Below are 13,957 nucleotides of genomic sequence, written 5' to 3'. Positions count from 1 at the left end.
ATGAATTCTGGTCTAAGCATAAGAACAAAAACTATGCCAGTGTAACACAATCTGAAGGTTGTAGAAACGAAAGTATGCATATTAGTTAAGCCTAGATTGACACGTTTGATTCCGTTAGAGTAGTACATGTTTTGAATTCCATAATTATTGGCATATGGACACAATTACCTCTTAAACATGAATAATTATAGTACTAAGTATTTCGCTAAAATTGACAAAATTGTATTTTAAATTACCTGAAGGTATAAGTGGCTAAATTACTGTAACAGCATTACATTACAATTACTTCCAAAAAATAATGAAGTTACATTGAAATGGCCTTTCAGTTCATGTTTGCATCTATATAGAGTCAACTTGTGTCACATTGACTTCTGAAGTGCATACTAATTTAGTTATCTGTAGTCAATATTATCAAACTTCCTTACGAATGAATTGTTCAAAAACATAGACACCTTCTGAGACTTTTGAATATGATAAAATTAAAAGAAAACAAATTACCCAATGGCTTATGAACAGAAGTAGATTTGGTATAAGTGTTTGCACATCAGGGCTGTCTTAATGTATGGAAGAGACTTTATGGTTTGAGTGAGCTTCACGGAAAATGTTTATGTATAACTGCTAAGTGATACAAAGAGAAGGTATACACACTCACAGAGTGTGTATGTTCCTCGCTATATTTGTTCAAGTAGTTTAGTGCATGCACTTTAAGGTGCAATGCCAACTCACTCAAGAATCTCTTGACTTGCAGTGTCACCTTACAGCAAAAAATGCACCGACGATTACGATACTCACTCGTGCGAATTTTGAGCGCAGCTGTTCAGATGTTTTGGATTTGTGATATATTGTGGCTAAGAATTTGATTCTGAACAACAGGACCTTCTCAGTGGCGGCATTAAGCCTCTGCTCGAGCAGCTAGTTTAGCAGCTGTGGCAGACAAAGGACTTCCACTGGTTGCATCACTCATTGTTCAGAAAGAATTGGCTGGCACTATTTTGTATTATGATTGTATTGTCGCGTGGTAGTGACAGTGAAGAACAACACAGTGTCGAAACTGTGAGTTACAAATTTAACTTCTTATTGGGCTAACTTGTGCCCAGTAAAACAAGTAACACTCGGGCACAAGAATAGTGGTGAGCAGAGTCGGCGATCGGCAAAAATCTGATCTGTGGGTCAAGCCCACTGGCTTTTATACATGACTCGTCGAAAGTTCCAATGTAATCACTGGTGCCTGCGTGGCTTCTAGAAAGTACTAAACAATTCGCATCCCGCATACAATCAGATTACAAAAATCGCAAACCACGACAATCGAAAGAAATGTGAGCGAAAGATGATGCGAGCAGACAATAGTACGAAACGAGCAGTCGGGCGGGTCCGCATGACAGCAGTTTCCCACGCGCATGTCACTAAAGGGGCCGCTCTCATTGGTCTCCGCCGTTCGCGGCTCGTGTCTTTCATCTCTCGCTCTGTGTTTGCTCTTTCATCTTTAGCTGTGCTCGTCTGCTCGGTTGCGCCACCGACGCTGACGCCGATGCTCGTCGTAGGAACGGGCGCCTGAGAGCTTGAGAGCTGCGCTCTAAAACACAACAGTTCTTTGCTTTGAAAAATATAACTAAATAAATTGAGTAATTATTTTATGGAATTTCTACCTTGAAGTAATTACCTAAATTTCTGACATGGAGAAGAATTCATTGTCCTGTGTTATTTAGAAAAACTAAATTACTTACCTCTGCCTTGTGTCAGTTTATTGTTTTCAAATATTTTTTGCCTTCGCATTTTTTACCTTTAATAACGCAGCCATAGATTTGAGACTGCTTGCCAGGCGAACCCTGCCTGTGCCTGGTGTGGTGGCTCTGGTGTCTGTCTGGACCGAAGAAAAGTCAAGGTATGCTTTCTAGTAAAACTCACAAACTCTGCAGCATACTGGGCCTCATAGGGGGGAAGTTAGTGTTTGACAAAGAACTTAGTTCCAGATCCCTGAATAGTTCCTACAGCTAAGAGGTATATCCCAAAAATAAAATTCACGTGTTGAGCATATTTGGATACAGTGTTGCAAAAAGAAAACATGCTACAATTCAAAGCAAAGTGCAAAATTCTCCCCAAGTGACTGTGCTGACCAGATAAAATTGACCATAACAACCAACATTTACTATTTTATCATAAAATGTATTTTTAAAAATCATTTACATTGTCATATTGACACCAATTATTTTTATATTTATTTTTATTATTTTTGTTTATTGTGTTTGTTATAATATTTAATATTTATTTAATTATTTTTATTTCCATCTAGTTTTGAGCAAAATCGATTTTAAATAAATGCAAATGCAGTTGCTGAGCAATTTTTCGGACCCAACAGTTATATGGATCTATCCATGCAGCAGCAATATCAACCCATAGTATCAGTGTAAAGCGGCAAGCAATATTTTGGCCACCATTACATGAATATTTCATGAATAAACTTCATGAACATTCCAGTTTGTCTGTGACACAGATCATAATTGCTGTGACTATAGAGCAGAGAGTCTGTTCACAGTATCCACACAGAACCAAGTCTGTAAATATTTAATGAAAAATCAACATCTTGAGTAATCAAGGTGTTTTTAGCATTTTTCACCAATTTTAGTACAGTTTTGCCTTCGACTATAGCATCTTTCAATTTGTAAAGCTGGCAGGTCTGAAATATAATATACTCCCCCTAGGACTCCTCTGTCAAACCCAAGTTTTCTATATGCTTCACAGTTTGAGAATTTTTACTGAGATCTGATTTGTTGAACTATTAACAAAAATTTCTGATGTGAAACTGTAAGTCAGATGTGCTAGGTGAATTCACAAAGATTGAACACCGTGCATTTAGTGCTGTTGTATACATCTTTGCTATTATATATGCCAGTTTACAGCAGGATCATCATGTCTTCTTGCCATTGGCCTGTGCAGGATTGCCGTTCTGGTAACTTCCGCCCGGGTAGCTGCCCTGGCTTATGTGCAGCTCTGGGTGATTGTCAAAGCTGCATGATCTGGGGTGGCCATAACAGCATGCCTATGGGTAGCAATGAACTCCGGGGTCTCTCTGCCAAGGCTACTTTCCCACAGGCCTGTGGGTGGTGTGTTGAGGCATCAGCCTGCCATCCCATTCATGGTAAGAGCTCCTTTCTGGCACTTGGTGTGTTGAACGCAGGCCACTTCAGGTTACCATTTTTTTCCTTTTGATGTGAAATGTATTTCATTTCTGTTAGCATAGGGGGATTTCTGGCTAAAGCTGAATGTAACATTACATGTTTGTAACGAAAACCTGTAATAGTAATATTAATATCACTTATATCTTTGCAGCCGTACTACATGCGCACCTTATTTTGGTATGATGGAGTAGAGGAACAAAGACATTACTTGATCATGCATGTGTTGCATGCACAGATCGTGCTGTTGTTGCATCATGCATGATGTAATTGAAGCTAAAGTTAGCCTATTGCTTAGCGTTCAGAGAGGCATGGCTTGGCAGTACATTTGTCAATCCAAGCAGGACAGGTTGCGTTTTAGAGAGCTCACTCAGCCATAGTAGGTATAATCTATCAAACTCAAACCTGCGCTCATCAGGAGTTACAAGGCCTACAAGTGTGCAATTTTTTTGCTAAAATTTCACGCTTGCTCGTCTATGGCACCCTCGCATTTGACACCTAGGATCCAGAAACGGCCTGAAGAGACTCTGGCAGCAAGTGAGAGGGATGCCAATTAGCACCCACCGCCGTTGACCACAGTGGGCCCGTTATAAATGGGGAGTGAGCATGATTGCAAGATAAGAACATAGGACACCCAGTAGCTGTATAATAAGTTAAGCTTATGACTTATAAGCTTTGTGATGCATGAATGAATGTCAGTTTTGTATTTGGTTAGGTCATTTTTGTACCCTAGTGCCCATACATTCTCAGTAGCACACACAAGACATTTCATATACCCCACTGCGGCTGCATCCCTGATACAGCCTACCCGATAATTGGTTTTTATTTTTTAAAGCAAAGCTTTCTTTGTAGAGTCCAATGGGTTTAGACGCTGTGGTAAGTGATAAGGATGATCAGACGCTGGAAAGAATGGTTACCATAGCTTGAAAGAGTGTTTTATACATAAAGTGTGAGTTACCTTATCTGCCAAGCTAAGATCTGGAGGACTGAGCCCCACTCTGAGGCATACAAAGGATACCATGGTACGTTCTCAAACCTCTGACACAGTGTAGATTGGCTCATAGTATTGGGGTCAACAAAAGGCTTTTTTTTTTCTTGGAACGCACAGTGTACAAGATGTATTATCAGCAGACAGTGAGGTGTGAGTACAATCAGCTTCCATTAATTCAACCCTGACGGGACCGACAAAATTGATTGAAATATCCAGCGGGTCGAATTAAACTAGATTTTAAAAAAAGTCACAACATATTGCTGATTCATTTCGCAGTATTTTCCCAATTCTAACACGCCCCCGATTCAAACGCGTGCGCGCCTTCTATTTGTCCAAATTAGAAAACTAACGTAGAAATGACAAACCTCGTAGACAAAGTAAAAATCTAATCCACACGCCATATTTTTTGTACAGGAAAAATGTGCAAGGGTCTAATATGTGTTGCACAATAGTGGCCAATTTTCTAAAGTCAGCTTCGCCGCAACACAGTCGTGTTACGTGGCACAGCATACAGGTGCTGCGAACACAGTTTTCGGTATAATTTTCTTGGGAAAAAAAGGCAAGCATTAGAATTTGATAAATACTGTAATCAGACATTGTGAGCTACCGTTATTGCTTGGAAATCTTCCTAGAGCAGGCTGACAATAGGGATTTTTGGTGGGTGATGTGTGTTCAACACATTCACTTTCTCCTAAGCTCTGCAGAGACAGACGCTGCCGATATAAGGGTCGCTCTTGTGGTCACCATAGGGGGCCAGGCACATGCATGCTGACTGGTCAAGCTCTAATTATCCGGTGAAGGCCAACTTTAGGATTGAAATAATGTAAGTTTGGGCTTATAGAAATGCATGGGGGCCGGATGTGACCTTCGGTAAGGATCAAATTACCCAAACATTTGAATTAACCAGAGTCAAATTAATGCGTCTACTGTATAAGTTGAAATTGACTAAGATTCATATTTGAATGTTTAGGTTTGCCTGCATTTGTAATGGCTTCATGGTTCAGGATCTGACGTTGTGGGGATGCGCGACTCTCACGCCTCCCCTGAGATCTAGTTTTCCCGCATAGCTCGTCTCCTGCAGGGCGGCTTCGCCCGCCGCGTGGCCTGGCGCCCGCGGCGGTCGGAGTAGTTGAAGCGCAGTGCGAGAGGTGGCGCTAGTGTTGCGCTGCGGCGGGGTTACTTAGGCGCGGGAAAGAAACGCTCTTGCTCTTGAGCGGCGGACTGGCGAACGCACCGGACGTACCGCGCGCGCGCCAATCCATGCTTCTGCGAGACCGTCTCGCGTGGCCGCCTTGGAATGCGCCACCGTTCGCGTTGACAGTACGCGCGAACGAGCAGGCGTTGGGATCCAGCATGGGGCGAACATATTCGCTCGCTATCCGGTCGCCGGTGAGTCGGACTTCTAGATTTGTCGCGCGCCCATCGGCATGTTTTGTGGATAGCAACTCGGCTAGCAGGCATTGATCTATGAAAGGTGCAATAAATGCCCTTGTGACTGTTTGCACTACTGTGTTGTCGTTCCTTTGTCCCAAGAGTACGGAGAACCCCGTATCTCCCACAACGTATACTTAGATTTCTGAATACACCTTGTATAGAAGCTAAAGGCACAGGTGTTGCATATTACACTCTAAAGTGATTATGTGTAAGGTGTCATAATTTTTTGTGTTTATATTTCAATTCATGCTGATGGTACGCTTGTGTGGCAGTTGCAGCCTGTTGTTGAAGGCCCCAGGGAAGGCCACTGCATCACACATGATCGTTGGAGGGTCATTAAAAAAAGTTCTGCTGAGGTAAACGTGGCACAAACTACCAGTGTCCAACTTTGCTTAAAAAACACCTGATACACTTTTTGAAGATTTAAGAAAACGTTGACAATTTGTAGAAGAGGTGCCTGTGAATATGTGAGCCAATATTATTGCACTGCATGCAGCAGGGAATTTACAATCTTGTGTCAAAAACAGTTCAGAATCGCTTGCTCTTGCCTTTGCAATGCCGTCATCGCAAGTAGTGAAGCTCACCAACAGCTATTGGCTGATTTTGATGGCTTGACATTCTTAGTAATACTATTACTCCTAATTTTGAGGTAAATAAATGAAATATATATTATTTTATTTTTTATTTATTTATAAATACTGCCACCCTGATTTGGGGTTTCAGCAGAGTGGAGTTAAATTTGTTGGGCTTTGCAAATTGGCAAACATCTGTAACAATAAAGGAAATACACGGAAAGGAAGTACATAATTTGGCAATGTAAACACAATGATGAACTGGAACCAAGCACAAAAGCATATAATAAGCTTAGCGCAACATGCGAGACAAGTCACTGCTGTAGGTATACAGCAAGAAGGTTTACGGATGGTTGTGGAACAACTTCATTTGTAAGTTGATTCTGTTCAGTTATTGCCCTATGAAAAAACGAATACTTAAATGTGTTATTTCGAGTAAAAGAAGGAGTTATGGTCAAGGCGTGTCGCTGCCTTGTAGCATATCCTGTAGAAAAAGAAATTATCTGTAGTATGTCCACCTTATAATAGCCTTTAACTAACTGAAACAAAAATTTCAATCTCAGAACACGATTTCTTTTCATTAGCATTAGGAGGTTGGCTTTTGCTAATAATGATGTGATCGAAGTTCGCCCAAAGCTGTTATAAATAAATCTCACTGCTCTCTTTTGCATTTTTTTTTTCAATTTGATTAACATGTTTCTGAGTGTATGGGTATCAAACTATAGATGTGTAATCTAAAGTTCGCTGAACAATTGCCTTAAATGCAATGAGGCGAACAGCGGGAGTAGAAAGTTTGAGAGCTCGTCTTAGGTAAAATAGTTTATAGTTAGATAAGCTAATTACAGCGTTTGTGTGTTTTGTGCACCTAAGGTCATGTGAAATCCAAAGATTAAGTTACTTGTAGTGCTCCACTTCCAACAGAAAGATGTTACAAGCTGAATATGTGTAATGAAGAGGATTATGTTTATAAGAAATTTTCATGAATATGGTCTTTTCAAAATTAATGGACATTTGCCATTGACCACACCAACGAACAACCCTTTGGAGTGCTTCGTTTAAATGAATTTGATCTTGCTGGATTTCGATTTTTGAGTAAAGGATGCAGTCATCTGCATATAACTTAACTTTTACAGGTATGTCTTGTATTATATCATTCATAAATAAATGAAACAAAAGGGGCCCGAGCACAGAGCCCTGAGAAACACCAGAGTCAACTGGTACTGTGTGAGAACAGCGATAATTAAAGGAAACATACTGTTTTCGATTTGAGAGATAAGCAGAAATCCAATTTATATGTTGAGAGTTTTTAAACATTATATCTAATTTAAAGAGTAGTTTATTGTGAGAGACATTATCAAAAGCTTTAGTGAAATCCGTTTTCCGGAATTAATAGCTTGAGTGAAATCATGTACGGTAGTTACTAATTGAGTGCAAGTAGAAAACCCTTTCCTTAATCCATGTTGAGAACTTGACAAAATATTGTATTTATCTAAAGATCCCGAAATATGCTTATGTATTATATGTTCAAGGATTTAACGTGAAGTGGAAATTAAAGAGTTGGGGCAATAATTCGTAACGTAATCTGTGCTTCCACTCTTATGAAGGGGCTTGACTCTGGCTGTTATATACTGAAGCAGGGTTTGGGTACGGGCTAGTTGGTATTTCTTTGTAAACATCACTTACAGCGCGTACATAGACAGAGGGACTGAAAGAACGACATATACAAGCACTGAATCGACAGCGCTTCTATTCATCGTTCTTTCGGTCCCTCTGTCTGTGTACGCACCGTAAGTGATGTTTAATCTGGCAGTTACCCAGTCACCTGGAACTCGGCTCTCATTCAAAGATTTAGAGAATAGAATTGTCAGATAGTTTGACACCCACTCTGCATAGCGTCTTAGGAACTCATTCGGTATTCCATCCAGCCCAAGAGATTATTTTACGTCAAGTTGCAAAAGTAATTAAAAAAAACTCATTAATCGTAATGTCAGATATAGGTGGACACGACACGTGAAAACGCTCAAGGACTCCATTATCCTTAGTGAATACTGATTTAAAATGAGAAATGAAAGCATTAGAAATAAAATGAAAGAATGCAGGAAGTGAGAAAAAGAGTGGCCAGCTCCTTTGGCACCACTGCCATGCAGGGCATCAGAAACAGGGAAAAGTGAATAATGCAAGACAACAAAGTTCATTGCAAGATGTCACTGGCTGAGGTGGTGACCTTCATTGGCCATGTTGATGAGCCATGCCTTGCCACCTGTGCACTGACCAAAAGGGTTGGCAATAGGCAGCTAAGCCTGCGCATGTGCATGCAAGAGAACTGGGACTCACTGTGGCTCCTTTGAAGTGCATCTAACCTTCGGGTTACTGGTGCTTTGAGCTACATATATTTATGGTGGAAATTACTTTCCAGCGTATTTATGTTAATGTTTAGATGTTGCCATTCACTGTATCGATGTGTACATGATACGTTCATTCGAGGTTCATTTTATTTCTCTTCTGCCTGTTTGCAGAGCCTCCTGGAGTATGTCGTCCTCCCCATGATGGTCGCCTCTCAGCAGAGCAAGCAGGCTTCTGGGGTCCGCATGGCCAAATTGTGGCCTCCTTGCATGAATGCCGCACATTTGACTTTCGGCCAGGCCTTTTTCTCCTGCAGTACAGGAATCCAGTCAACCTCTCTCAACCAGATCAGGTGTCGTACGTGAACAACAGTAGCCAGCATCTGATGTTCACCTCCGAGTATCAAGATGAACAGGAAGGAGGTGGCGAGCACGTGGCACGTCTACTAGGCTTTCTGCACCCTCGGGGAGCCCTGCCACCATCGGGGGGGCCACTGCGCCTCTTCCTTGATATCAATGGAGGACGTGCTGCACTGCGCTTGGGCCAAGCCGGAAACGCCCGCCTCGAAGACGCTGAGCTGGTAGCACAGTTGAGTGCACATAGCTACAATCGAACAGAGGCAAAACGCCCGAGTGGCCAGCCGCTTCTGCTACCGTCAACAGCAGCGCGGGAGCTACGTTACCTTCTCGATCTCTCTCTACATGCACCAGCCAAGTACTGCACCAAACACTGCGATCGCAACTTAGATCTACGATGGAATGCTCATGACTCTCATCAAGTAATCTCCAGCAAACACCTGGAACCATATCGCAATGGGACCCAGTGCCCATCACGGGGCACCTGCCTGGCATGCCTGAGTGATGCTGGCTGTGGCTGGTGCCCATCAGCTTCGGCTTGCGTGCCACGGCAGCCGACCTCATCATCCACTGCCAAGGGGGCAGCACCGTGTGCCCCAGGGAGCACACAGCTCTTGGTTTTGGAGCCGCACCACTGCCGCACCTGCTCAGTGTTCATCTATTGTCACGACTGTGTCCAGGTAAGCCACTCATGTATTCTTTGCACTGACGTGGAAAGAAAGTGTGTGCAACAAAGTTGTTTTTTCTTCATTGAATGACATTGTTATTAGTTAAGAGCTATTTTGCCTGTTGCACTACTTAGTGTTAACAGTCACTCATTTGCCTTGTCTGCTTCTCTTCGTACTCACATTCATTGGGTAAACTTCTTATTGAATAATTTGCTGAATTATTTTGTGTCGATCATGACCAATATCTGTGCATTTTGTCCAACAAGTGATTTTGTCCATTTGCTATTGGCTATGACTCACATTGAACGATACCTTTTCCAGCAAAATGCCCTGGGGTTACAATTGGAAGACCTTTACAGTCACATTTACTTGAGACCTCCTTAGCACAAGCTGTTGAGCTGAATCTCCTTATAAGCTACACTTGAGGGCATTTAGTATTTAGTTCCCGATAGGTGAATTATAAAAGGAAGTCTGGTTAACATAAACCATTTAACTCATGGGTTGGAAAATGCAAGCTCTCACAATGCCACAGGGATCTAACATTCTGCAACAGTGACTGATTATTTTGTGTCATCTCACTGCATTATACTTAGAGGTAACAGTGTGTGATACTGGGAGCAACAACATGAAGAAACTTTCAGAGTGTAATTACACAGGCTTTTGCATTAAGACGTACACGCTCCAGCCTGGCATGAATAACGGTAAATCATAGGAGGGTATGTACACCTGTGAGCAAAAGTATACAGATCACAGGTTTGCTTAAAAAAAAAGTGAATGTCTTCATAATTCAGGTACACAAATTGAAATGGTTTAGTGCAGTAGAAAGTTCACAATGCCAAGTTTGGGCTGCAGTCCTCACTGTCCTGTTACATTCATAGGCAAAGAAAAAAATTGGCTTTATCGTGGAATTCTTGGTCTGTATACTTGAGCTCACGGGTGTACATGATGAGTAGTAAGGCCCATTATGCTCTGTAAACACACCTTATTAGTCAGCAATGTGGAGGTTGGGGGCAATTCCTCATGAACATTGGGCAGAGATCCCCTCTTGTGATAACAACGCAATTCACACTGAAAAATAAAAAGCCACAGCTATGTAATTGAAGGTTCCTTAAGAGCTAGCTGTTGGAGATCTACAAAAGTGACTTTTCTCAGAGAATAAATAGTAAAAGTTGCTCTGTAACTTCCTTTTACTGCATCTACCTTACCTTAGTTTATCCTAATTTATGTCCTTCCCTGCCTTATTGAATATGTATACCGAATAGTTTAGTACCTGAAGTAGACATAATCTGTTATAAAGTTTCATTGTATTTGTTATCTTGGTTGCATGCATTTTTTGATGCTAGCAATCACTAATGACTTGTGCAGTTTAAAGCAAAGCTTAATATTTCAGATTTTTTTTTCACCTTCCCTCTTTGTTTGCTGCAATTAATTGCAAAGTATGTTTTTGTTGTGGAGTTATGAAGTTGTAAACTTGCCATGACAATTTTTGTGAACTGTGATTTTGTCAACATTTGTGAAATATTTGAAGGCCTAAACCAAAATGCTTTAACCAAGAATTGCTATATATATATTGTTTTCAGTGCAACACGTTTTTTTTTTTAAGTGGTCCAGTGATGGCCTACTGAGAAGGCATATCTGTGCTTCATAATAGGCAAATCGGAGTCGGGTCCAAGCTAAAGTTTCTTGTCAAGTAGGATAGCTATGCAGTGCCTTGAACTTTGTGTGCTACTCATGGCAGTTATTTCTTGATTACAGGATCCATTCTGTGAGTGGATTGTGGAGGGAGCCTTCTGTGTACGTCGAGGCCGCCACAGTTTGGCTGTCAGGCATCCGGATCTTTGTCCGACTCCATGTCACCTGTGAGTTGAGGATGCTTTCTTACTGTGCCTTCTGCTAACTTGCCTTCTGTGCTGGGCTAGGAGACAATGTGGGAACAGTGGACTCTTGGTTTTCACAAATGCTTTTCAGGTATGCATTCCAAGTCTAATGGAAGTGCTTCTTATTAGATAACCCTGCAGTGTGATCATGGCTCACTACTTTAACCAAAGCTTTAGTCACATGTAAAATGCCCATTAGTGCAACAAACCAGGTGGAGTTGACCCTGTTCTAAAACAGTCAACTTACAATATCATGATGTTATATTGTCTTTGCAATCCTGATTCAAAAGTGCCCAAACAAGGGAAACCTCAGCCTTCAGTCAGTGTTTCTACAAAGGCGGATTGTCTTCATGAGGGCATCAACTTTCGTTCAAAGTTTGTGAAAATTAGTCTGCGAGTTCTTATCGGAAACTGAAAGTGGTTATCAAATGTGATAAGGTGAGCCAGTCTGGTTGCCCTACTGCTCTATAAGTGGATGCACTCTGAGCAATTTGTCAACAGTGGTTGGGCCCTTCATCCTTGCAGGCGAAGAGGATGCATTTCATGTCTGGGGGACCCTGGGCGGTGTGCCTGGTGTCGAGAGACGCAGAGCTGCTTCCTCTTCTCCACGTACACCACCTCCTTCATGTATGGTGGCTGTCGTGAGTGGGTTGATGAGGACCACGGAAGCCCCAAGTGAGTGCTGGAGGCCTGAGTTTGTTTGCTGTTTGTGATACCAGAAAATTCATTGGAATCTTTCATAAGAGCTTCGGCCATTTTGGATGCACCAAATATGCTCTCCTGCATGAAAAATACCAGCATTAGTCAGCCCTTTTCCTGAGCATAAAGGGCATGGGCACAAAGCTCTTTGTGCTACAGTCCTACTTGTTCATATCAATCCTGCAAAAAAGTGCCCATGAGTTCATGAGTGCAATATGTTGCGAGTTCCATACATATGGCATCGAATTCTAAGTGAATGTTTAACAAAATCTAACTATTAAAACCACATCTGCTATCTTTATTTATATTTTTGAAAGGAACTCCTTTACTATGAGGTATGCTGATAGGCTGTTTGGTTAACATTCTGACATCATGAAGTCACAATATAAACCATTGCAGACAGAAATATGGGGACTCTGCATCAACCTATGTATAAACCAAATGTTCTTTTTTTTTTTTTGGCGGTGGAGAAGGGGGATTGTTGACTTCACTTGTCTTTATGTGTGACAACGACATTGGGGAATCCACATGGCATACTTCATGGCTGCAGCAAAAGTTCTTATATTGTTTTTTCTTTCTTCTGTGTAAGAAAGCCAACTTATGGAACTGTTTGTTGCTGTGTTGAGTTCAAACCATTGGGTGGGAATGATGTTTTCAATCAATCCAACTCTACGTTTTGTTATACTGCATTTTTCCACTAATAACCCGCATCGAAAATTTTCAAAATTCAACAGTAAACTTGGGATGCAGGTTATATGTGAATTTCGCCTTGAGGTGTGACTTCAAGGCAGCACTGCATGTTGCCATGAAGCCATACTTCAAGGCAAGGTTCTCTGTCATTTAACATTTCATTACCTCCTAGGAAAATCCACCTTCTCCTCACGTTGTGCGTTCAGGCTCCCTTCTCCCTTCCTTCATGGTCACCCATTCTCCTCCTCTTTACGGGGCGCCATTTTGCATTTTGAGTTAGTGAATCGTGCATGCGGCGCCAGCAACTAGAAGTTGGATCACGATGAGGTGCACTGAATGCCATCCTTTAAACAGGATGCACAAGAAGCATGTGATTGTGGATGAATCAGCTATGGGACATGTGACGCGAATCGGATCACTTTGCAGCTAGGATAAAAGCGCAGACTGAGCAGCCCTTGCATGGGCGATGGCGATGGAGCAAACGTGACCATGCCAAAAATCCCATCAGTGATTTGGCTGTCCGCCGTATTGTTAAGTGCTTCGCACGGACTGAGGCAGCACCATGAAAACGGGTGGTGTATGATCACGTGATACTATGATCATGTATGATCACATGATCAGTATCTTCGACGCTATTTCTTTGAGACCCGAAACATTTGGGGCCCCTATTCTAACCTGGTGTTAACAATGCAAAACGTAGAAGGGACACGAGACGAGAAGACAACACCACAGCGCTTGACACCACAAGCGCTGTGGTGTTGTCTTCTAGTCTCGTCGCCCTTCTACGTTTTGCGCTGTTAACACCAGGATGGAAAATCAACAAGCCCAAGATGCTATTCTAGCCGTATTCTAAAACTCTCTAATGTATAAGAATGTCTGAAATTCCGGACGAAAGAACCTGTCGGCCGTCTGCGTTTTCGGACTTTTTGATGTGACTGCAGATCCAAAACAGCATCAATTAAAGCCATCACAGCCGCCGCTTTGATTATCTCGCCGCCTTGAACCGGCACTCTCGCACGCACATCCGCTGGCAGCCATAGCCACTACCGCGGCAAACACTAGGCCTAGCTGCTTCGATGTTCGCTGCTAAGCTTCTTGCCGTTCAGCGCCGTGTTTTTCATTGAAAGAATTCGCTGCTGTCAGCAATGGCACCG

The 13,957-nt window shown here is 42.1% G+C and overlaps 1 protein-coding gene across 1 annotated transcript in view; it reads left to right on the top strand.

Moving 5' to 3' along the window:
• Megf8 (multiple EGF like domains 8) overlaps positions 1-13,957 on the top strand; it is a 221,282-nt gene that overhangs the window by 45,987 nt on the left and 161,338 nt on the right. Inside the window, exons 6-10 of the mRNA XM_050196139.2 lie at positions 1,795-1,882; positions 2,935-3,136; positions 8,687-9,549; positions 11,293-11,396; positions 11,940-12,089. Coding sequence (XP_050052096.1) covers positions 1,795-1,882; positions 2,935-3,136; positions 8,687-9,549; positions 11,293-11,396; positions 11,940-12,089 — 1,407 coding nt within the window. The remainder of the gene's footprint in view (positions 1-1,794; positions 1,883-2,934; positions 3,137-8,686; positions 9,550-11,292; positions 11,397-11,939; positions 12,090-13,957) is intronic.

The sequence above is a fragment of the Dermacentor andersoni genome, chromosome 1 (genome assembly GCF_023375885.2).
Source record: "Dermacentor andersoni chromosome 1, qqDerAnde1_hic_scaffold, whole genome shotgun sequence".
Taxonomy (NCBI): Eukaryota; Metazoa; Arthropoda; class Arachnida; order Ixodida; family Ixodidae; genus Dermacentor; species Dermacentor andersoni.
The sequence above is the reverse complement of the archived record's forward strand: the minus strand, read 5'-3'. Positions and strand labels throughout refer to the sequence as shown.